Source organism: Crocodylus siamensis, chromosome 1, assembly GCF_052110815.1.
Source record: "Crocodylus siamensis isolate JL-2025a chromosome 1, ASM5211081v1, whole genome shotgun sequence".
NCBI lineage: Eukaryota > Metazoa > Chordata > Crocodylia > Crocodylidae > Crocodylus > Crocodylus siamensis.
In genome coordinates, this window is record NC_143395.1 from 322,571,183 (window position 1) to 322,594,296 (window position 23,114).

General features: G+C 38.9%; 1 protein-coding gene across 2 annotated transcripts in view; it reads right to left on the reverse strand.

The window, feature by feature from the left end:
- Positions 1-23,114, reverse strand: part of GPC6 (glypican 6) — a 1,293,633-nt gene that overhangs the window by 556,817 nt on the left and 713,702 nt on the right. For both annotated transcript variants that reach the window (XM_090023608.1, XM_090023618.1), the window contains exon 3: positions 11,299-11,690. In XM_090023608.1, the coding sequence (XP_089879734.1) occupies positions 11,299-11,690 (392 nt within the window). The remainder of the gene's footprint in view (positions 1-11,298; positions 11,691-23,114) is intronic.

Below are 23,114 nucleotides of genomic sequence, written 5' to 3' on the forward strand. Positions count from 1 at the left end.
TTTAAAATTATTTACATATATATTTAATTTCCAATCTTTTACAACAATTTACATTTGAGTTCAGAGTTAAGTTACCTTGCAAAAAAACCGGCATTTAGTAAAAAGAGATATGTGTGAAAAACCTTAGGAGAAATTAATTATATAGTAAAAATAAAAAACACAAATAAAAATGTGACCAATAGATACTAAGAGAGCTTGGCTTTTTAGTCAGCAAAACAAAACATGAGAGTACACATTCATCAGAGATTAAGCACCAGCAAAAGAAATGAGGTATTTAAGCTGAACAACACTGTTGGCTTAAGAACAAATGGTATAAACTAAATAAATTCTGGTGGAAAGTTTAAGATAGAATTCTGTACTTTTATTAAACGGATTATACCACATGGTTGGCTGTGATAGCAGGGGAAAGGACTTGATGGCCTGTACCTTGCGGCCCTATGAAGAAAAGATAGTAAAAGTATGCCTGAGGAAGGGTGCTTGTGCCTGAAAGCATACAAAGACTTTTCTCCAACTATTTAGTTGGTCTAATAAAGGATATCACAGCTACCCAAAGAACCTTGCCTGTTTATTTCATTAATATTCTTGAAAACACAAGTTTAGAGATATGGAACATATAATGGAAATGAAAAGAAGCAGGGAGACCATCACCTAATCCAACCTGCGAATAGTGTAACTATGGTGGGTAGACCAGGGCATCAGCCCCAATATCAACTTGAGGGAAGTGAAGGAAGACCAGCTGCCATGATGATGGCCCAGACACCAGCACCAGCAGCCCAGTTACAGGTGCAGTTGCCGCCCCCCTCATTGCCAATCCGCAACATGCAGATCTTCTTAGTTATGCCCCTGCAACATGCTACTTAAGAAAAGATCAAATCCATCTAAATCATGTGACAAAATATTTGCCTGACTATTTAAAAATTTCCATCGATGCAAATGTTACAATCTTGGCATTTGTTCCAACGATTAACTATCCTCACAGTCAGAAAGTTGTTCCTAATGCCTTATCTAAATCTCCTTTGTCACAATTTAAGCTTATTACTTTTTATCTTGTCCTCTTTAGACAGAAAGAACACAGGCATCCCCTGTATAATAACCCTTGTAGTATTTGAAGGCTGCTATCAAATCCTGCTTCAGTCATTCCTTTCATAAACTAAAAAAAAAACCTCTCTATTCCACCAATCTCATTTTTTCTAGACTTCTAATAATTTTGTTTCTTTTCTCTTGAAGTCTAATACCCAAAAAGGGGCACAGAACTCCTCACCAAATTAGAAATATAGCTATAACAGCAAGGTTAAATTAAATGATCAGGATAACAAGTGATCATATAGTGAACTCCAAGGGAAGGGGGAGAATTCTCCATGTCTTGATGCCTCTACCAAGAGGTTGAGGCCTCCCTTTTCTATCAGATATGCTTGAAATCAAATACAAGCTGTGATTTTTGTCAAACACAAATCAAACATGAGTTGTTCAGTTGCATACAGGGATACATGCATGACATTTAGAGCCCTGCTACACATTTAAATTAAAGCTGGATTGAAACCAGCTAGGGCTGTTAAACATTTTCAAGCACTAACTTTGTAGCTGGTTGGCTCTTTTAATAGCTGGATAGTAATTGTAATGGTGAAATAATTACTTTGCACATGTGGCTGGTCTAAATGTATTATGCAATTACCTAGTTAATTGTGTAATAATTACTTTGCACTTGTAGTTGGTCTACAGCTATTGCATGAGTAACCAGTTAAATGTGTAATCTATATAATGTGGAGCAGGGGCTTTAAGGGCCTGCAATATACTGAGTTCAGACTAACTGATCTAATGGTCCCCTAAATCTCTATGAATTCTGATTGATAGCAAGTGCTGTAGTTGGATAAGTTCTTGCCCTTTTTCAGTATTTGAATAACACAAAAGTACTGTTACAGGGATATTTATGTAAAGGTATTGTCTCAGTGCTTGGGAGGAAAAACAGCAATGACTATGAAGTAAAAAATGCTAAACAAAATACACACAAGCACATACAAGCTGTTATTACATGGACAAAAGATCCCAAATTAAAAATTAGAACAATGCATTAAGGTCTAGTGGAAATCTCATGCCAGTCCTATTTGCTATTGTTTTTTCCTTCCACTTCTTTCAGCCAAGGCTGCTAAAATATACAACATATGTAGTACTTTATCTATCACTCATGGCAAATCACATTTTCCAGAATTAAAGCACTATTTGTTTTGGGTCCTAATTACCTGACTTAACAGTATGTCATATTTGTGCTCCCCATCCCCCCAATAATTATGTTCTGAATCAATGTGACATTCACTATTGACCTTTATTTATAGCTCTCACAAACCGGCAAATGTTTATTTATAAACCATGAAAAGCAGGGTTCACGCAAATATTGATTCAATATATAAAGGGCAGTGGCCTGGCACTCTGTAAGTAGAAGTAATCACTGACAATTACTGGAGACTATTTTTCACCACTAATCCTGGGCTTAACCTTATAATTGTATTACTACATTTGCTCACTCTCCCCATACATCACCATGTTCTTAGTAAGAAACCTGCTATCAATATAATTTAATAATGTGCAGGAGAAAAATGATTTTAATCAGTTTAAAAATAATGAAGAGCTATAATTGACCTCAGGTGCTTGGAAAAGTTTTCAAATAACCATTTTTATATTAGATGCTAATTTATTATTTAAATGTATTACTGGGGGAGGTGGGGTGGAATGCTAGTTGCTGAATTATACTCCTCTCATGTTTACATCTATAATCATATTCCTGAGTGCTCATAAGGGTCCCCCTCTGGGCTAATCTCAGGAGTGATTTAGCTACTGGTATAAATTCTAAATTGGGTGCGAGGTGGGTGAAACCAATGTTATGCAGAGACAAACCACAAGGCTATATAAAATGCACTGAGTGGGCCTGATTCTTCTTATGTGTATCCCAGTATAAATCAGGAGTGACGCCAATGAATCAAAAAAAACTTACACAGTAAAACTAGGTATGGCTATTTAAGGGCTTTGTCACAGGTTACCTTAAAAGCAACATAAAGGAACTGAAAATGACAATATTCACCCATTAAATGGTGCTTAACTGTCATAAGTGCCCTCTAAACATTTTAACGATAAGCCACTCAAAAGGAGATTTTTCTAGGAAATATTTAACCCATGCCATTCCAGGGTATTGTTTGAATGGTCAGGAGAGGAAAAATGCTTTACTTTCAGTTCTTCAGCATCCCAAGATGCACAGCTCCCAGCTTCTCTACCCATTCCCACCCTCCAAAACTGTAGTCATCTTCCCTGCCCCCACCTTCCTGCTGAGAGAAACTGCTCTGAGTGCCATGAGCTGGAAAAGCCTGCTTCTTCTGGCTTCATGGTCTCACTGCCAGGAGGCTCAATTTCAGTGAGACCAGACACTCCAGGGGAAGCCACTGTGTGAGTTTCAGTGAGAGCAGAAATCCAGGATCCCTGCTGCATGGAGCCTCTGCCTCAATTTCAGCAATACCATAGAGCACCCAGGAAGCAGCTTCCCCAAGGTCCCCAATCTCCTGCCCTAGGGACAGAAGTTACACATAAACAATTTAAGTGATCAGGAACTGGTTAAAACCTGTAACAGAACAGAAGTTCAGGGCACATAAATGGATTTCAAAATGGCTGAAACTGGTTTAAGATAAATCTGATTGTATGTAGTATCAGGCTTAACTCCTTTGGGTTAAACCAATTTATGGAATTTTCATTCCGTTCCATTGACCAAAATACTTTCCAAGAAATGAAGAGATATAAGAGCTCTTGAGAAATCAAAAGGACTTGTCCAAAAATTATGCTTAAAATCTGCTTGGGCTCTTTTTTAGTTCTCAACTTTTTTCACCAAAAAAAGAACATTAGGATACTGGAGAATATTTTGTCAAAAGAAGGTGCAAATAGTTCATCATTATTTACCCATAAAATAAGAAAACTGGAAGGATAGTGACATACATGCCATTGTTTACAACATGATTAGGAATAAACTGGATGAGAACTGGAGGTTGCAGTGGAAAACCATGGTTTGGAGCAGCAGAGGGTAGGTCCAAGTTACAAGCCATCAGAAGCCAGATGTCATCAACTGAGCACCAAACTAAGGGAGTAACCAGGATCAGGGTTCAGGAAGCCAGCCATGGTCAAAGCAAAATTCAAACACTGAGACAGGGGGTTTTATTGGAATCAGGAGTCAAGAAGCAAGCTGAGATCAAATTGGAGTCTGTTGTCCAAGGGGCTGGGTACATGATGAGGTGTGCCAGGGCAGGAACCAGGGAAGTCACAGAGCCAGGAACTACTCAAGGACTGAAGCCCATACTTTCACAGCAGGGTTTAGGTGTTGTAGGAGCTCCTTAAATGCAGCCTCAGAAGCAATCAGGGACTCACCTGGCTTTGCTTAGTGGGTTGAGTTGAGGCTGCCCTAGTTACACAGGCCACAGTGCAGAAACCTTACAAGTTCAACCTTTTAATATCTTGTTTTCATCTGGAACTTATCCAGGAGCTATATTTTTCCATTTCCCAAAGGAGAGGGAAAACAAAAACAAAAATGTGTTGACATTTGCATTTGTTGAAAACAGAATACTGGGATATTTGTAACAAAACAGAAGGCCCATTATGTTGGCAATTAAAGCCTGCCTTTTCTAGTAAATCAAACTTTTCCATATAGTTCTTATAAAATAAAAGCAACCAAAACAATTATTTCCAAAGTGCTGAATTGATGAGTAAATATATTTCTTCTGTTCTTATGAAAAAAAATATTCTCAATGCCTAAAACAGCAGATTACAAACTTCTGCAGGAACAGAATTCATACAAATGGAACTTTATATCTGATCTGGGTTCTAATGAAGTCAGTAGAAATATCATTTTCAGTAAAAACAACTGCTGTAACAGCCATAGCAGAAGCACTCACAACGCAGACCTGTCAGATTCTAACGAATCTGCAAAGTCAGCTAAATACCTGTCATCAGCAATCTCAGATAGCACATGAGAAGAAGAAGTAGTGAAAACAACCAGGAACTATTATTATTAAGCAGCACTTACTCTAATACCTTTTCAACATGGTAATTTAAAAACAATTATAATACAAAATAGCCATCAATCTTTGAAAAAGTCAGCTAGAGTAAGAGTTGCTGCATATTTTCGTAAACTAAAAACTGCATCCTTTAGAAGGATGCAACCGTGCAGAATTAAACAAAAAATTCAAAGATATAAATCAAAATAAATGAAAATGGGAATACTTTGGTCAGAAATCGATTTTCTCCCTCTTTCTAACACTAGCAGGCACCTCTCATTACAAGATTTCACAAGGTATTACATGTAGAATTAAACTGAGTTATAGGAGAAATATATTAAATAGTCACAAAACAAATAATTTCATTGTCTGTAAACATAAAAAATAAACTATTGTCATGTGTAGGGCACCTCTAAGTCTAAAAGCTAGCTATTTGGGGAGTTTACATTTAAAAGCAGAAGTTTAAATGAAAAAAGGTAGAATGAGCCCTTTCAGAGGATCACTAACTTTTCCTCAAATTTGTAGGGAATAAGACAATGCTTTTCTGGAAGAGACCCTCTTAGAAAAGTATCCCTGTGGCATCAGATAAAGCATACCACCAGAGCCTGACAGCATGACCCACTGGGGGTGTCTACACATGATGCTATGTTGCCGTAGTGCATTGCTACGGTGACATAGTGTCACGTGTAGACATGCCCTGTGACTCATGCTATCAGATGTAGCATTGGCAGGCACAAACCGTGATGCCACAACTATGTCACTGTAGCAATGTACTCCCTCAGCATAGTGTTTGCTACAGTGACATAGCAGCTAAAAATAAACTTGCACAGCTAGCACAGCACAGTACGGGCTGTTACTGCGCCGTCATTTAGTACTTCCAAAAGGAATTACTACATGACAGCACAGTAACAATGGTGCTGTAGGGGCACATGTAAACGTGTCTACCAGTTCCCTTTTGCTGATGGGGCTAAAAGGACCTGAGAAAGTGAGATTAAGACCCTGAGAAAAAAAGTTGCTACTAATTTCTTTAATAATACTTTATTTTGTATCATGTTTGAGATGGAGAACCTTGTTGTACACTAGCAGCCCATGGCACCTAGAAGGATAGAGTGGTGCATGGGTAACTGTTGCCACTTTAGTCAGGGGGGTCACGTGCCCACTCAGCAACCAGTCAGTGACAAGGGGAAGGGGTCCCCATGAAGCCGATCTTTCTGACCAGAGGGTGGGGGGGACAGATCTTGTTGACTGGGTCCCCTTGTGGCCAATCTCACTGACCGGGAAGCGATGGTGATGCTCCCAGAAGCGGTGGCACTTCTGGAAGTGGCTTCAGCGCTTCATTTGGCACTCACACTCCCTGGCTGGCACTCTCAGGGGGAGCACCAGCACTCCCACCTGCACCCTCCCTACTCATCACCTAAGTGGGGAGTGCAGCCTGTCAGAGGGTGCACCAGCACTCTCAGGGGGTGGATGTGCACCCTTTACGCATCACCACTGGAGCAGTGGTTTTCAACCTATGTTCCATGAAACCATACAGTTCTGTGATAGGTCATCAGTAGTATGGTAAAGATACTGGGCTAATAGCAGAGCCACTGGGAGGCCTGATTACCTGGCACCACTTCAGTCTTTATGATAGGGATAGGGGTTCCATGCCAGAAGAAGTGATATGAAAGGATTCATTGACTTTAGGAGGTTTTAAAACCACTGGGATAGAGGATCTCCTATTAAAAAAGAACACTCAAAAGGAAAGAAAATAAATAAATAAAATCAGTCCTTCATTTGATACTGCCTCAAAACTCTGCCTTTTCTCAGCCTATGTAAACAATGGAGAAACATTTTTATAAAGGTATCCCATCACTTTCTTTTCTCATTTCTTTCGGGTTAAACAGACGTGACTTTTCTATCACTGCATCTTGTGATGTTACAATATAGTGAAAATGAAATCCATGCCCAAATGCAGATAACTTTCAAAATAACAACAAACATATATTTATCTGTCTTTTCTTTTTAGTGGCAAAGATATGTGCTAACTTTGAGGAATGGTTGTTGGAAGTTCTGAGCAATATACAAAGAGAAACACTTCCTATGTTCTACAGTTGCTACACCAACATAAAAACATGTAATTCTGATACCACCAGAAAAATCAAAAGATAAAAAGACCACAGTTTCCCTAGGGATTAATATTAATTTTGCAGTTTGTGGGTCATCAGATTTTTTTCTACATCTGTCCCACTAGCTTGCACAATGCAAAAGATAGTCATAATTGCATGGATAAACAAAATGATAACCCTCTCACTCTTTTCTTTTATGTGTCTGAATGCATCAAACCACATTTTAATACTATACTCAGCCATTTTAGGAGCACAACCTATGTTTATGAAAAATATTAATTTCTTTCATCATTTAATATGGTTCACTGACATTTTGAAATATGCCTAAAGAGCACACAATTATTCTTTAATATTAATTATTTATAATCTGTTTTAATTTCATGTTAGAATGGACTTTAAAAAGAACAGAACAAAAATGTCTAGAAATGGAAAGGCACTGCACTCTGCAATATACAGATTTATTCAAGCACTTTATTTCATTATTCTTATTTAATTATCATCACTGTTGTCCTGAAGTCAAATAACTTTATTAGAGGGGGAAAATCTCATGTTGCCCAGAGACAGAAAAATAATAGGAAAGTATGTCCAGAACTTCCATTTCAAATATATGTATATTTCTAAAGTACTTTCCTATTATTTTTCATTTGCTCATATATAGAGACATAATATATATAATATAAAATGCACGTATACACATTTGTATGCATATATGTGCTTTTGTATGTAAGTATACAACACTTTGTTAAATATTACCATGGGTGCACACATACAGAAAATGGTTGTCTATGTCTGAAAGTTTGCAAAGAACAATTTTTCCAACTATTTAGTTGGTCTAGTAAAAGATATCATATCTACCCAAAGAACCTTGTATGCCTATGTCCTTAGACCAACATGGCTACAACCAACAACGTTAATGCATAAAGAAATGTACTTTTTATATCTATTTCACATACAACAAAAGTTGTAAAGTCAAGTACATGACTTAGAATATGCAAGAATAAGAGTCACCAATTCAGTCCTTTGTGTGTATGCATTATGATAAAATCTCTAATGAAATGATCATGGACCATATACTGTCAAGGTTCTTGAGTAAAGGATATTGTTGTCTGCAACACTCTGCTTCATTTGATGTGAAACAAAAGCAAGTAGTGAGGCAGGGAATTACAGAAATTAAAATGAGGGACTCATAGTTTAGGTAGCTGAATGCTATCCTGGAATACAAATGGTAGGGTAAAAAAAAAATGGTAAAGGTGTAGGCTACTCATTGTCACAAGCAGCAACAGTGTGTTCAGATAGAGGTGGTCTACCAGTGTCAGAAAAGTCACATTGCCAATCTGGGTAAGTCGTGTGTATACTAGGGATCCTGGTTTTCTCCGATTTAAAAAAATCCCCAATTTTCAGTTAAAAAACCTAATCCCAAATCCACATTTTTCATCATTTAAATGAAATACTGCTACACATATATTTATATCTTAGTGGTGTTTCATTTTAATCATGGAAAAATGTGGATTTGGGGTTACTTCCTGAAACCAAAAATTGGGGATTTTTTTTTTTAAATCAGAGAAAAACAGGATCCCTAATAGTTACCATATTGGATTTCAAGATGGCTGGTGCAAATTTACAGTTTCATTCATTAGACCCCCCCAAAGGTCTGCAAAATTGCTACATCAACTCTCTTTTGTTTCAGATTACCTCAACCTGAAAACCTTGTATGGAGATTGTCAACAAGAGAGCTTAAGCAAATGTTACAATAGAGCCAAGAGCATCACTGAGTCCGGTGAAGCACAGGAGGTATGACTAGGAATTTACAAGATACATCATGCCTTGAAGGAGATTTGCAGTCAACAATTAGTCAAAGTGCATCTGCTGGGATTGAGTGAATAAATGAGGCACTCATTCAGTGTAGGACAGTCACCATTTTGGCCACCTGTTACGGCAGTATTCTTGACTAGTTATCACATTGTGTTGATCCTGTGCTGCAAGATTTCAAAAGCCTCAATTGACACAGTTCTTTTATATGCAAAGCACTTCCTGCCTTGGTCAACTGATGAATGAACATGTATTCTGTTATTAATGGTCCAATCTATGCAGATTGGAGAAAGCTGTGGAGATTGAATTGATTACACCTCTGGCTTTTTAACTGTCTATATGTACACCTAAGGTTATAAACAGGGGCCCTGGTTTTCTCTGATAACCCTCCCCCCCCCCAAAAATATTGAATTTAAAAAAGTAACCCAAAAGTCAGCATTTTTTCATGATTAAAATGAAACACCACAAGATAGAGATAGAGAAAATCCATAGTTTTCTATGATTAAAATAAAGCACCACTAATACATACATTTCTATATCTATATATTAGTGGTGTTATCTCTTAATCATAGGAAAAATACAGATTTTGGGTTACTTTTTAAAATCCAAAAATTGGGGATTTTTTTTTTAAATCAGAGAAAACCAGGATCCCTGGTTATATGTAAACAACATAATTTTTAGCCACTTTAAGAGGAGAGGGAAAGCTACCGGAAAGCTACCAGAATCACCTACATTGAAATGTTTACATTTACATACTCCTTAGTGATGCAAGTGAACTAAATTGCTGTAACTTTAGCCCTAAACAGTGTTAAAGTTGCAATGGTTTTGCTATATGATTGAATTGTGACAGCAGCATGGAGATATAACACTGCAAGGGCATATATTGGTACCGGTGGATGTTGATACAGTTGTTACATCTGCGTGTAGTTTGCATCTACAGATGCATAATCTATGACTCTTCCCTCACACCTAGCCTCTGAGAAGGCATAGACAAATAATTTTTTGCTGATTAAGCTCCCTAGGAGCCTAGAGTGTTGTTACTTCTCATTCCTAAAACTGCAACTACCTTTCCCCCCCACCACTCTGCTTAGATCACTATTTCAAAAAGCTTCACTCTTTGAATAGTTATAAATCTTCTTCAAACTTTCAATCTAAATTTATCCATAGCCAGTTTGTAGCTATTTGATTTTCTGTCAACATTGCTTTTCAGTCTAAAAAGCTCTTCCCTTTCTTTAGCATGGGTGTTTAAGAATTTCACGCTGGAAAGCAACCACCTAGAAGTTGTGGCAACACTAAGAGCTAAATCCCATTTCCCTTTATGCACCTAAATGGCACGTATAACAATTTGCAACTGCAATTTTGGGCACTTGCTGACAGTTTCCAATTACCTCTGTTGACTCATGGCCTCATGGCAAGCAGCTAGCTGTACAATAAAAGAGTGCTCAACTATGTTCTTCCCATGTACCGAAGGCCAGGTTAGGCCCAAATACAGAATATAGTTAGGATTGAGAAACACTACAAACTGACCAGGCCAACGAACAACTGACTCCTTCAGCTAGGTTGCAACTATAATTAAATAAGTTGTTTTAGTTCTATTCCAAGTACCATGTAAAAACATCTATTCAAGCCAATCTCTGGCACCTGACTACAAGCGTAGGGGTTATCTGACTAAGCAAGAAATTTTATTTTTGTGTATATCTTTCATTATGTGATTTTATGCAAGTCCCTCAGAAGCTATGATCATAAATATGTGCATAAATAAATAATTAATATAAATACATGACATTCAAACTATCCTCTGGGATAGATCAAACTCCGTAGACATCATTGATGGACTGTTTCCTTGTCGGAATATAACCAGTCTACCTTGACAGAATATTACAGAAGATGCCAATGTTCCACCAAAAATCTGTCACCCACTTGCAGTCCTGATGAAGACTGTCACTCTCTCAATTCCCAGAGGGTTGCACTGCCCTAACAAAGAGCTGCATTACATATGTCTGTCCTGCTTAAATGCCTGATCAGAATTGTCACATATTGCAGACATACTGGCTTTTGTACTACTAATGATAACTGCTACCATTCTACGGCACTGATAGATATTGACACTATATGGTCAATAGCAATAAAACAACGGGCAACTTCTTCCAGGAGTACCACCATCGTAATATACTCCAAAGAAGGAAAAAGATGACAGTTACCTCCACCAAAAAAATTTACTTAGGAGTAATCAAGGCACAGATGAAGTACACAAATACAAGCCCAACCAATCAACCAAACAACAGCAACAGCTGAGCATATTGTCCAGTAGAACAACTACAAACAAATCCAAAACGAAAAGCCTCATTTTTGCTTACCTTTGATACTCTGTTTGCGACCTCTCTGCCTACGGTCAACCCCTGAACAAAGGTCCGTGCAGCAATGAAAGCTCTAGTCACTTGAACCTTTAGTTTCCTGGGTACGTCTCCAAATGGCTTCAGCTGGTCTGTATATTTGCTCACACACTCAAGGTAGTCCTCAGTGAAATGGTACTGAGGGTTTATGAGCTGGAACATCCGCTCCAATAACCGAGCCCAGAAGTCATTCAGCATCTCCTCCAAGTTGACATTGCCTCCTGTATAGTATCGTTTCAGTTCTGTAAAGAGATCCTGGAACACTTCGGAATTCTGCATGTACAACATCCCATATGTCCGTACAAACATATCATTTAAGGATCTTTCTGCGTTCTCCAGAAGCTCTCGGAAAAATTCTGCCAAGAAAATAAAGAAATACATGTGAAAAAAAATTAATAAGGTGCCAATGGCATGCCTGTCGCCTGCATTAAACTGTTACCTTCAGCAAAATACGTTCAAGTAAATTTGTTAGCACTGCATTTTTAGAAGTAGAATTCAACTATTTGAATTGGAAATAGCTTCATTTAAAAATAAAGAAAAATAGGCAGTATGTTTGATTCCCCATGGAGGCAAAATGACTTAAAATCTGTAAGTTTAACTGTTAAATATTAAATATGCATTACAGAGAGTTTTAATGACAACTCTTCTATCCCTTATTCCATTATTATTTAAATACACCATTCTTATTACTTACAAAACTCCCATTAACTAACCTCCCAAATCTTGTGTATTAAATGTAATTCCATTAACATAATATGAATGACACTACACAGGGATAGCTAAGTAATACCATATTTTATTCTACTTAAGTTCTTACAATAATACAGTGGTCAGATACCATAGACACAAGTACGTTTCTTATATTTTTCTTTACCTTCTAAAAAATTCTTTAAGACCTTTTTGGGACTGGTCCTGCAAACTATCCAATACATAGAACTCCCATTTAAATAGTACTACAACTTGAGTTAGTCACAAAATATGTTAGCAGTGTCAATAATTTAATGTTATTCTGGAGCACTGTGCTGCCATTTGGCCCTGGAACTCTACTAGCAGTGTTTTTCAAGCACCCTGCTGACTGCTGCTTTTTGCAAGCTACAATTTCTGACACACTATGCCAACGGTTGGTTTATTTATACAGCCTTTCTTTGAGAGGATATCACAGTTTACTAATCCTGTGTTCATTATTTGTTCAAGCCTGAGCCATAACCAATTTTAAAGTTTTAGATTCCGGATTTTGTGCTTATTGGAAAATGGACCAACAGAATTTCACATCAGTAAAAGCAATCTCTGGAATCTCTCTCACACATGAAGTTAGGAAGCTAAAGGAAGGAAACCAAGAGAATTCACTTTTTTGTCAGTGCTTTTGCACTTAACATCACCAGCTGAGTATTTATTATACCTTAAGCTAATCAGTTGAGTTTTCCCTTAAAATTTATTTTATGGAATTCAATGCAGCTCCATTTATATCTGATATGAACCTATCCACCATCCTTTGCATTTATTATTTAGCATTGTCACCTCAACCTCACTACCACAGGAAGAAGACATTTCATGTTGTACTGAGAGAAAAGAACTTTTCTCCTGTGCCATACCACTGCCAGACTCAAGTGGAACAGCAAATAATAACTCAAAAATGGTCATGTATTTGTCACCAGTAAGCAGTTACAGGAGAGTTACTAAGATACTGTATTCTGAATATGTGGACATAACAGACACTCATGTATGAGGCTAACTGTTAGGAAATGCTGCCTTTTTAAAAACGAGAGTCCCCTTGAAGAATAGGGTCTTTTGTGGCTGCACAGGCATTACCATCATGAGGTCATGACTTGAATTAAGAATACAGAAAAAAAAGATGCTGCACTGAATTTGAGAGGCCACTTAACTGTGAACAATGGAAAGAACAGGGTATTAAACACACCCATGAGACAGATTACACTTAACCCAAAGTCAGAGCCTTTCCTTTTCTGTAGAACTGTGCAGAAGTCAAGCATAATTCTTGCCTTTGCAGTCTTGACCAGTTGGGTCTATTCCTAAAGGCATTGGATCTGAATCATATTCAGGCTTCCAGTACCACAACAAACATACTGGAGGCTGTTATTTAGATATCCCACAGGCATACTGCAACTACTGATCATGAAACTAGATATTAATAGGATGAATTTGGTACTGAAGATTTCGGTTCAGAAATATGATTTACTTCAACTCAGATTCTGCATATAGGAAGATGGAGGGACAATATTCTTTCTTTGTGGTCTGGGATATATCTACTGAGGAATGAATCTGGCTCATTATACCCTACCTATCCAGGAAAAATCGTACAGAATGTTTGACTAGTAATTTTAATACATAGTATTTTATATGATTTATTACTGATGTACTTTTATTGAATTGCCTCCAGTGGGATTCTCCCATTTGTATGATAATGAAAACAATCAGTGGAGCAAGTAAGACTTTATACAAAATATAGCATGTTTGTTAAACCAAATAATTCGTTAGAAAGGAAGATAGTTTTCATAAAAGCATCAAACTGTCAATATGTCTAAACTAATATTACAGCTAGAAGAAAGACTAGAGCTCCCCAGATGAGATAACTTCTATTTTGAAAAGGGTTTTGGATTTCAAGAATTTTATTTCAACATAAAAAAAATACATATTTTGGTTTAAAAAGACTTTACATGGAATTCAATTCTATTAGGCAACCAGGTGGATTTAGGTACTTAAGCATAATTCTATTCCATACTCCTCAAGTCCCTGAGAACCAGTTAATGCAAAACATGGGTGGATCTTTCTCCTCCTAACTTCTTTTCTGCGACGTGTGTGCGTGTGTGTGCGTGTGTATACACATACACATACACACAATTATAAAATTGTATGTGTTTATATAAGTGTGTATAAATATGTACACACACACACATATATAATTATGTATAATTATATAATATACATATTAGGGGTGTGTGAAGCAGGCCCTATTTGATTTGGATTTGGCCTGAATCAGGGACAGTGATTCAATTCATTGATTCAGTTCACTGTCCCTGATTCAATGCGGCCAAATTTGAATTTGAAGATTCGATGCTGATTCAGAGAATCAGCAATTCGGACATAGACACAACTTTAAAAGTTTTTTCTTCATACCTTGAGGTACCAGCATGGCTTGTGAATGCTGCAATGCTGGGACAGATGGAGCATCCCTCAGGAGTGGGGGGTGGGGCCCTCCACATGCTTACTGGCAAACCTGGAAGTGGACTGGAAGTACTTCCACCAGGGGATTCTCTGGGGACCCCCCCACAACCCCCAGGCTCAGTGATCAGTCCCAGTGGGACCCCAGGTGTCCCCCCAGACCAAGGAGGCACCAGTTGCCAAGCCAAGGGGAAATGGGGGGCGGGGGGCAGCGTGCTGCCTGGCAGACCTGGAAGGGGTCAGAAGTGCTTCTGGTCCACTTCCAGGTCTTCTGCTGAGCACGCTGGGGAGCCCTGTGCGCTTCTGTGGGATGCTCCATGTGCCCCACTATTGCAGCACTCATGAGTGGCCTGCTACCTAGAGGTATGTAGAAAAAACATTTAAAGCTGTATCTATGTCCAAATTGCCAAAGCTTTCCAAATCTCTCTGAATTGATTTGGAGGGTTCATATTTGATTCAGAGAGATTGAACGGTACTCTGATTTTATTCAGATTTGGAGATTCAGCCACCGAATCAGGCCGAATCTCTGCCGAATCAATTCAGGGACCATATATATAATGTTTAAAACTTTGGAGAAATTGAAATGAAACATTTCTTGTTGTGGTAAACAAAATATTCAATTGGAATAGAAACAAGTTCTTGTTCTATTTTTGTTTCCTAAGATTTTTGAGAAAAAATATTTTAACTTGCCCTGATAATTTTTTCACTGTGAGTAAAAAAAAATCTGTTTCAGCTTTTTGAATAACAGCAACAACAAAAATAAATGAAATATCATTATACAGCATGAAATAGAAGCAATTTGTTTATAAATATGTTGACAGGGAAAAGTTCAACAATAGGATCTTTTTTTCAGTTTTTCTCAGTGAAATGTTGGCAACAGTTGACATGATTTCATGAATTACTTTGATTTTGAAGAAATTACTTTTTGCAATGGAAAAGGAATTAATCAATATACTTATGAGTAGTTTTAATTAAAGTGCAGAACATACAAAAATTAGCATAAGCCCATGTGAAGAAGGAATGAGGTTTATATAGCTCATACTGAAAAAAACTGAGGGTAGTTATAAAAAGGATGGAAATAGACAATATTTTGAGGCCATACAGAAGAGGACTAGGACAGTGGCCTCACACTACATCAGAGGAAATTTAGGTTGGAGATTAGAAGGGACTTTGTTACTATAAGGGTGGGCCAGCATTGGAAAAGGCTACCTAATGAGGTTGTGGAATCTTCAGACAGGAATATTTTTAAGAGTAGGTTAGACAAGACTGGTTTAGTCAGGGATGATCAGTAGTGCTCTACTTTTCCTCTGATCCTCTGATCATATGAACTGAAAACTACTCTCATCACTTTGCTTAATAGGATGCAACATAGTATGGTATTGTGTATTGAATGAATAATTATGCCATCTCCAAACAGTGTAATAAAACCAACATCTCTATGTTAAAGAAAAGAAATACAAGGATGATATTGCTATGGTCTGCTTGGGCAGACAGACACTGAAGATCACGTGATTAAATTCTAACTTAGCAGGCAAATTGACACAGTCTCTATTTTTATAGAACTTACCCTCAAGCAAGATCTTCAGGTATATATTTTAAATACGTTGCAGTATAAACTGAGAGGGTACATTTTTCAGAAGGGCCTAAGTGTCCTAGGACCCTAAGACAAAGATTTCTTCAGATGATATATTTTATTGGATGAACTGCATAATTGGGACAGAGTTAGACAAGCTTTTGTATGCAAGTCATTTCTCTTCAGCTCTTTTGAAGGAGCCTAACTAAGAAAGTTTAGTTTATACTCTACAGTGTTGAGTGAAACTTTGGCTACTCTCTAGAGAAACAAGTAGAAATTTTACCTGTAATTTTACAACATGTCTCCATAATCATTCTGCAGATTTTATATATATATGTAGCAGTCTCACCTCAGAGCTTGGGTTGAGTCCCAGGCTTGAGACCCTGCTGTTCTGGTTGGCGGAGGCCATCCACCAATCAGGAGGCAGCAAGAGAAATAAAGTCACACCACTTTCCTGAGGGGAGGGGGAGAAGAGCTCCCCCCAGACCTGATTGAAGACTACAACACTGTCAGGTCTGGAAGACTTCAGGGGCAGAGCTCTGGAGTATATAAAAGGAGCTGTGTGCCCAGCAAGAGGGGCAGATGTGGTGAGGGACTCAAGAAGAATGGAGTCAAGGAAAACTGGGGACCTCTGCCCCAGTGGGCAGTAGGCCCAAGGCTCCTGAAGCTGCCACTGGAGGAGCAGCCTTGGGAGTGGTGCAAGACTGCTCAGGCTGTTGATAGCACCCAGGGACAGTGCAGGGAGACCTGACCCTGGGAGCGGTGTGAGACCGCTTGGGCCCATCACGGTGCATGGTTCAGTGCATGGAGCCCAGGCTTTGGGAGCTGCAAGGGCAGCTCGAGCCTGCAACCCTGGCAGGGCCAGTGGGCCACATGGTGCATGGAGCAGCAAAGGGGGCAAGGGCCTTGGGGGCCACAGTGAGGTGGCTCAGGCCCCATCTCCCAGCAAGCAGCCAGGTCCCATGGTGCACCGGGCAGTGCACAGGCACAAGCCTTGGGAGCCAGGGAGCAGCAGAGGCTGTTTGGGTTGGCCACCCAGCATGAGGACAGAAGGATGGAGGCTGAAGGGCCAACCCTCTGCTAAAAGAGTCCTTGGTGCTGAAGCCAGGGCATGGGGAAATAGTAGTGCTGCAGCGTGAGGCCTAACACCTAGAAGCCAGCAGTGGTGGTGCAGCAGCTGAGAGGAGCTGAGTACTCAGTGCTCAGAGTGGGGCATGGGGTGGGAGGAGCCCAGTGGTGCAGGAGAGGGTTGGAGAGGCACTCCAGCAGAGGAGACCCCATTGAGCTGTGCCCTGACCACTGCCACCTGAGGAAGCATGAGTCATTGGGCCCTTGGGTCCCACACAAGAAAGACATTTGGGGCGCGCAAACACAGAAAAGGGGCTGGGTGAGCAGCCCCCCCACCTAATCAAGACCCTAAGGGGAGGGGCCCCTGGTGCTTCCTGGACACTCCCCAAGGGACCCCATTGGAAGGAGGATTGTCTCTTGCAATGAGTCAGGGACTATATTAAAGAATTAATGTTATAAAGATTGTTCCTGTTCGCGCCATAAATTTTGTAATTGAAATGTTGTATTGTGGTGTTGTATTGTGTTGATGCTGCTGAAATTGTTTCATTGTGATGGGTAAATAGTGTTATTTAGGGTTTGACCTTGGTTACTGGTTAATGTTCACTGTGTGAATATATGTATATAATATTTAATTTATGATTATGTATATTATAACTCAATAAATTGTATATAGCTAAGAACTTTGGGCTTGGGTAAGTTCCCTCTCACAGCACTCCCTCCTGCCTCCCCATCCCATCCAATTGAGAATAGGGCATATCCTTCGGTGTACCCGGGTTACATATCTACACACACACACACACACACACTTACTTGCTGAAAACAATCAGACTTGGGGTTAAACAACAAACCTTTGTATACATTATGTGCATGAATGCTGGTTTTCTCTGATGAAGAAAAAAACCCAATTTTTTTTGTTAAAAAAAAGTAACCTCAAATCCACATTTTCCCATGATTAAAGTAAAAAGCCACTAATATATCAATATACATATAGTGGTTCATTTTAATAATGGAAAAACTCTGCTTCTTGTCCCCCAGGGAAACAAACATCCATGTTTATGTAGATGTGGCCCCTATGATTAGCGACAGTGAAACAGATTCACAAGGCTAGTGGACCCAGGGATCTCAAAATGCCCTTATATATAGTCTTAGATATTACTGGGCTGCTGTAGCAATTTGTATGTCACCCCTCTCAACCCATAATAATCCCAATATTATTTACTTTAAAGGTTTTGCTATCACAAAATCCAGTCACAGTGGAGGGACAGGTAACATTGTTTGCTGACAACTCCCCAGTTCCTTAGGTTGTTAAGCTATTGCTTTCCATTTTGGGGTATTACCTAGCAATCTTAGTCACAGGTTGCTGGAATTCAACCAAACTTCTTTGGTTAAGAACAGTTATTTATTATGTGCCTGTACATCATTTCAAACTGTAGGACATAGGTTATTTGTGGCTTTTAGAGACTATTGCAATATAAAGGTTAAAAAAAACAAACAACTATGGGCAGCTATAGACATGCTCTGGGGTGGGGACAGCCGGTGAGCACTTTAATTAAAGTGGTTTTGAGCCGCTTTACTTAAAGCACTTGTGGCATTGTGTGTATTCAGGATCCCACACTTCAAAATGGTGGTGGAGGTGCTTTAACTAAAGCTCATTTAACAAGCTTTAGTTAATGTGCCCCCCCTGCCATTTTGAGATGTGGGGGCACTGAATATATGTGATGTGGAAGCTGCTGGAACAGCAGACTCGCAGCAGACTCGATTAATCACAGCAGACTCGATTAATCTAATTAGCATGCATCAGAACAGAGGTCTGTCATGTGCATGGGTGCTCTAGATGCTTACATTTCATATTAGACCAAATGTGGAACCAGATTTATAAGCAGGGATCCTGGTTTTCTTCAATTTAAAAAAATCCCCAGTTTTCAGTTAAGAAAAGGTAATCCTAAATCCACATTTCCATGATTTAAATATATTTAAATTTATATATATAGCATTGTTTCATTTAAATCATGGAAAAATGTGAATTTGGGGTTACTTTTTTTAAACCAAAAATTGGGGATTTTTTTAAGTTGGAGAAAACCAGGATCCCTGCTTATAAGGTGTGTTAGGAAACTGAATTAACATAATTCAAAACAGTACTAAACATTTCATCTTTGGTCTTCTGCACTTTAGGTTCCTGTGCTTTGAAGGTGATTGTTTAGAATAAAGTTGTTATGCCATTTAAAAGTTGGATAATTTTTTAACTTAGCACTTTGATTAAAAAAAACAAAACCACTTAGGGTGCATCTACATGTACTATTAATATGCCTGAATAAACTCTGGCACAATTTACATTGGAATCAGCTGCTTCCCAGGTGTAGCGTCTTCACCTTCATCCAGGACTGCAGTAATTCAAGACAGGGTGGAGCGATCCCAGGCTGGCAGTGGGCCCTGGAGTCAGTCCCAGGCTCCAGGTTGCAGTATCAGTCTGGCTGGGACATGAAGGTACTACAGTACTGGGCTAGGCAGCTGGCAGCCTCCACATTGTTGCACCCTTGTGCCCCAGCCAACCCCAGTCATAGTCTACACATGTGTTTGAGTGCACATAAATACTGTAGGATAGTACTTATCCCAGGCAGTGCTGTCCTACAGTGGAATTACCTACCTTGCTGTGCCCTAATAGGGGCACACATGTAGAAAGTGACACTTTATGCAGAGCTAATTAGTCAACTCCACAGTAAAGTGCACAGGTAGATGCATCTTACAGTTGCAATCTGCCCCTCTGACCCAACTCACTGTGAAACTAAGAAAGTGATACCAAAATTAAACTTAGAGCTCAGTCTAATTTATAAATAGATAAATAGATATATTTATTAAATAAATATAGCACCGTTTCAGTTTAGGATAAATTCATTTTGGATTAACTTCATAGTCTATAAAAATCTTAACCTAAAACAGCATCATTCACTACTGAATGCTATGTGACTGCTTTCTTTTTACATGAGAAAGATCTCTCATGTGATTTCTTCAAACTACTCATGGACACAAAACCCAGTCATGGAATAACATCAAGAGAAATTGCACTGCTTACACAAAGGCTGAATGCTGTCTTCAACATTCATAGCAATTTTGTTGTTGTTGTTAATGTCAGAGACAAAGAACTGACCTTGCAAGACATTTGTTAAATACTGTAATATTGCACTTCCAAGCAAAAGAACTAAACTTATGACATGCCTTCATTATGTTGCTTAATGCACTACTGGAAGATGCTTGAATACTAAGCTGGGCCTTAAGAAACAATATATAAGAGAATAGAAATTGTTGGGGTCGTGTTCTATGAATGTATATCCTGTGCCTTCTGTGTGCTGCCAGTATATTGTTATGTGCAATGCTAAGTACCAATAAAGCTGGAAATACCTTTATGCTTCATTTTTATGAAAGAAAATGTCTATGTTTTATGATGTACAGACACAATTACACAGTTTTCATTTGTGAGACATAGGGTCAGCAGCGAGCAAAGCTTAGTTTAACTAAGCAGAATTTCATTTAAACAAAAGAGAACATCTAAGTAAGTGTGAGTACCCCAGTTTAGTAATGTACGTAACTGAGGGGAGAAGACCAGGACCAAGAGATATAAACTCCTGGAAAGCTGCTTTAGGCTTAGTACCAGGAAACACTCCTTCACAGTCAGGCTGTCCAGATTGTGGAATAAACTCTGTCCAGAGGTGGTGCAATCACCTACCTAGTGGTTTTCAAGAGGAGACTGAACAGTCACCTCGCTGGGGTCACTTGAGCCTAGTTGTCTTCCTGCCTAGAGCTGGGGGGGGGGGGGGGCTGGACCCAATGATCTGCAAGGTCCCATCCAGCCCCTAACAATCTATGGATAAGAAGAGTAATAATTGAATGCCTATGTCTCATAACATTTTTAAATGGAGAGTTTTTTTCTGTTACGAGACATTAGATGGTTTTCATTTTTTAAAATGTGATTTTTTATGAAATCAGAATCCAAGATTCATAAAAGGCATCTTGGTAAATGAGGTCTGCATTGCTATTAAACATGTTCAGTGTGATAAGACATGCTATTTAAAGAGAGAGAAATATGCCATGCTCATTAGAGAGAGGTTATTGATGGTCAGGCCTTGTTCAAAAATCAAATACAGGCCCTTGTTAACTTTCTCACTGTCTTGTCAGCCAAGTGTTGATTTTTTTGCTGTATTTTAACATACATAATCTAGCCTCATAATTTCATTCAATTTCAGGAGCTAACAGAGCTAACCTAATTCCAAAGCGACTGGCTAGTCATCACCAGATGTCAGTGGATAGGTCTTAATATAATTCTCATTTTTTCTCATCTTGGGGAATATATTACTGCATGACCCTAAAGCAGACATCATCTGAAACTTATTATTAACTAAATAAAATTAGTTATTAGAGAATTGACATTCTGTGATCTTTTCTAGCTTCTACAGTTCTCTCTGTTTTCCTTTCTAACAGCAATTTAAGGATGAACAAATCTGACTGTAGGAAAAGATACAAAGTTGAAAACATTTTTATGTTCCATTCTTTAAAACAAATGGAAACATTGAAGCTTTAGGACAGAAAGGACTAAAGGTCCATCCAGTCCATTTGCTACCTTTTCAGAGGCATTTTTTTATATTCAAGTTTCATTTCAGCAGAATTGGGGATGAGAACATTGTTTACTGGGTGTAGCCAACTCACACTATATGCAACAAAACCACTGCCTGAGAAAATACGGCATGACAGGGCACATAAACACATCTCTTCACAGTTCCTGGACAGAAAGATATGGGTGCCTTTTTATTAGCTTTTGTAGAAAATACTACTCAGAGTGGTGTACTGATTTTACCCTTCACTGACTAGCACTGCTTAGGACTTACTTGTATAAATAACTTTGCCACACAATCTTTGATTCAATGTTTCCTTGTTGATCTTGCCTAGAATTGTCAAAGGAGCTTAGGGAGTTAGGCACACAACTTCTATGGAAATCCCACTTACCGTGAGTATGCCCATGCTTATGACAAGCAGAATTTCAGTAGCAGTTAGCTGCTTAACTTCTTTAGACTTGGAAATTGTAGCCATTAGCATTACACTGATCATTTAACCATGCTTGTTAACAGAATCAAGTTATTAGGCCCAGTTACTTATTCTTGTAGCATGCAAAACAATAAATCTCTACTTAAAAATACATACAAAGGATCTTTGATCTATTAAATCCCTAAATAGACTTCAGCACCTAAGTGTAATTTTATGCCATGCTGTTGGAATGACTACAGTTTACAAAACAATACATCTATTTTGTAAAATCTCAGCTTTAAAACTCACTCTCAGAAAGCAACAGGGAGAAGGAGGATCTACCTACCATTTTATATTGCCGTATTTTCAGCATTCCACTAAAGCACTTCACCAGTGGAGTCATATCTAGAACTCAGTATATATATTATTCATGAAAGAACATAGAAAATGGGCTAAATGGACCAAAATTCTCATTTTTCTGAACTCACCTCTTATAGTTTAAAGGCACTTAACCTGTCCTAACATTGACCCCCTCTATATGTTCAGGTAAAGGCATGATGATATCTTATACACAATCCACACAGGTGCATCTCTTGCCGTGCCACATGTGACTGACAGGAAGTGTGACTGTAGGATTACACATAAGATCTCATTACACCCTATTGCTGGTGCAAGGGGAGCTTCTGTGATCCCCCAGCCTTAGGGGGGTTCATGTACTCCTAAGCCTGGGAGATTGTGGCAGCTGTGATCCCTCTGCTCTAAGACACACACACCCTGAGCCTGGGAGATAAGGGCAGTCACAAGCCACAATCCCCCAGTTTCAGGGGTTTCATGCACCTCCAGGTCACATGCCCTGCTTGGCTGCCAGGACCCAGGTGGGTCCCAGGACCCAGTGTCTAATTTTGCTACTGGCACTGAGGGTTCCTTCCTGGCTGGCCATGGTGCA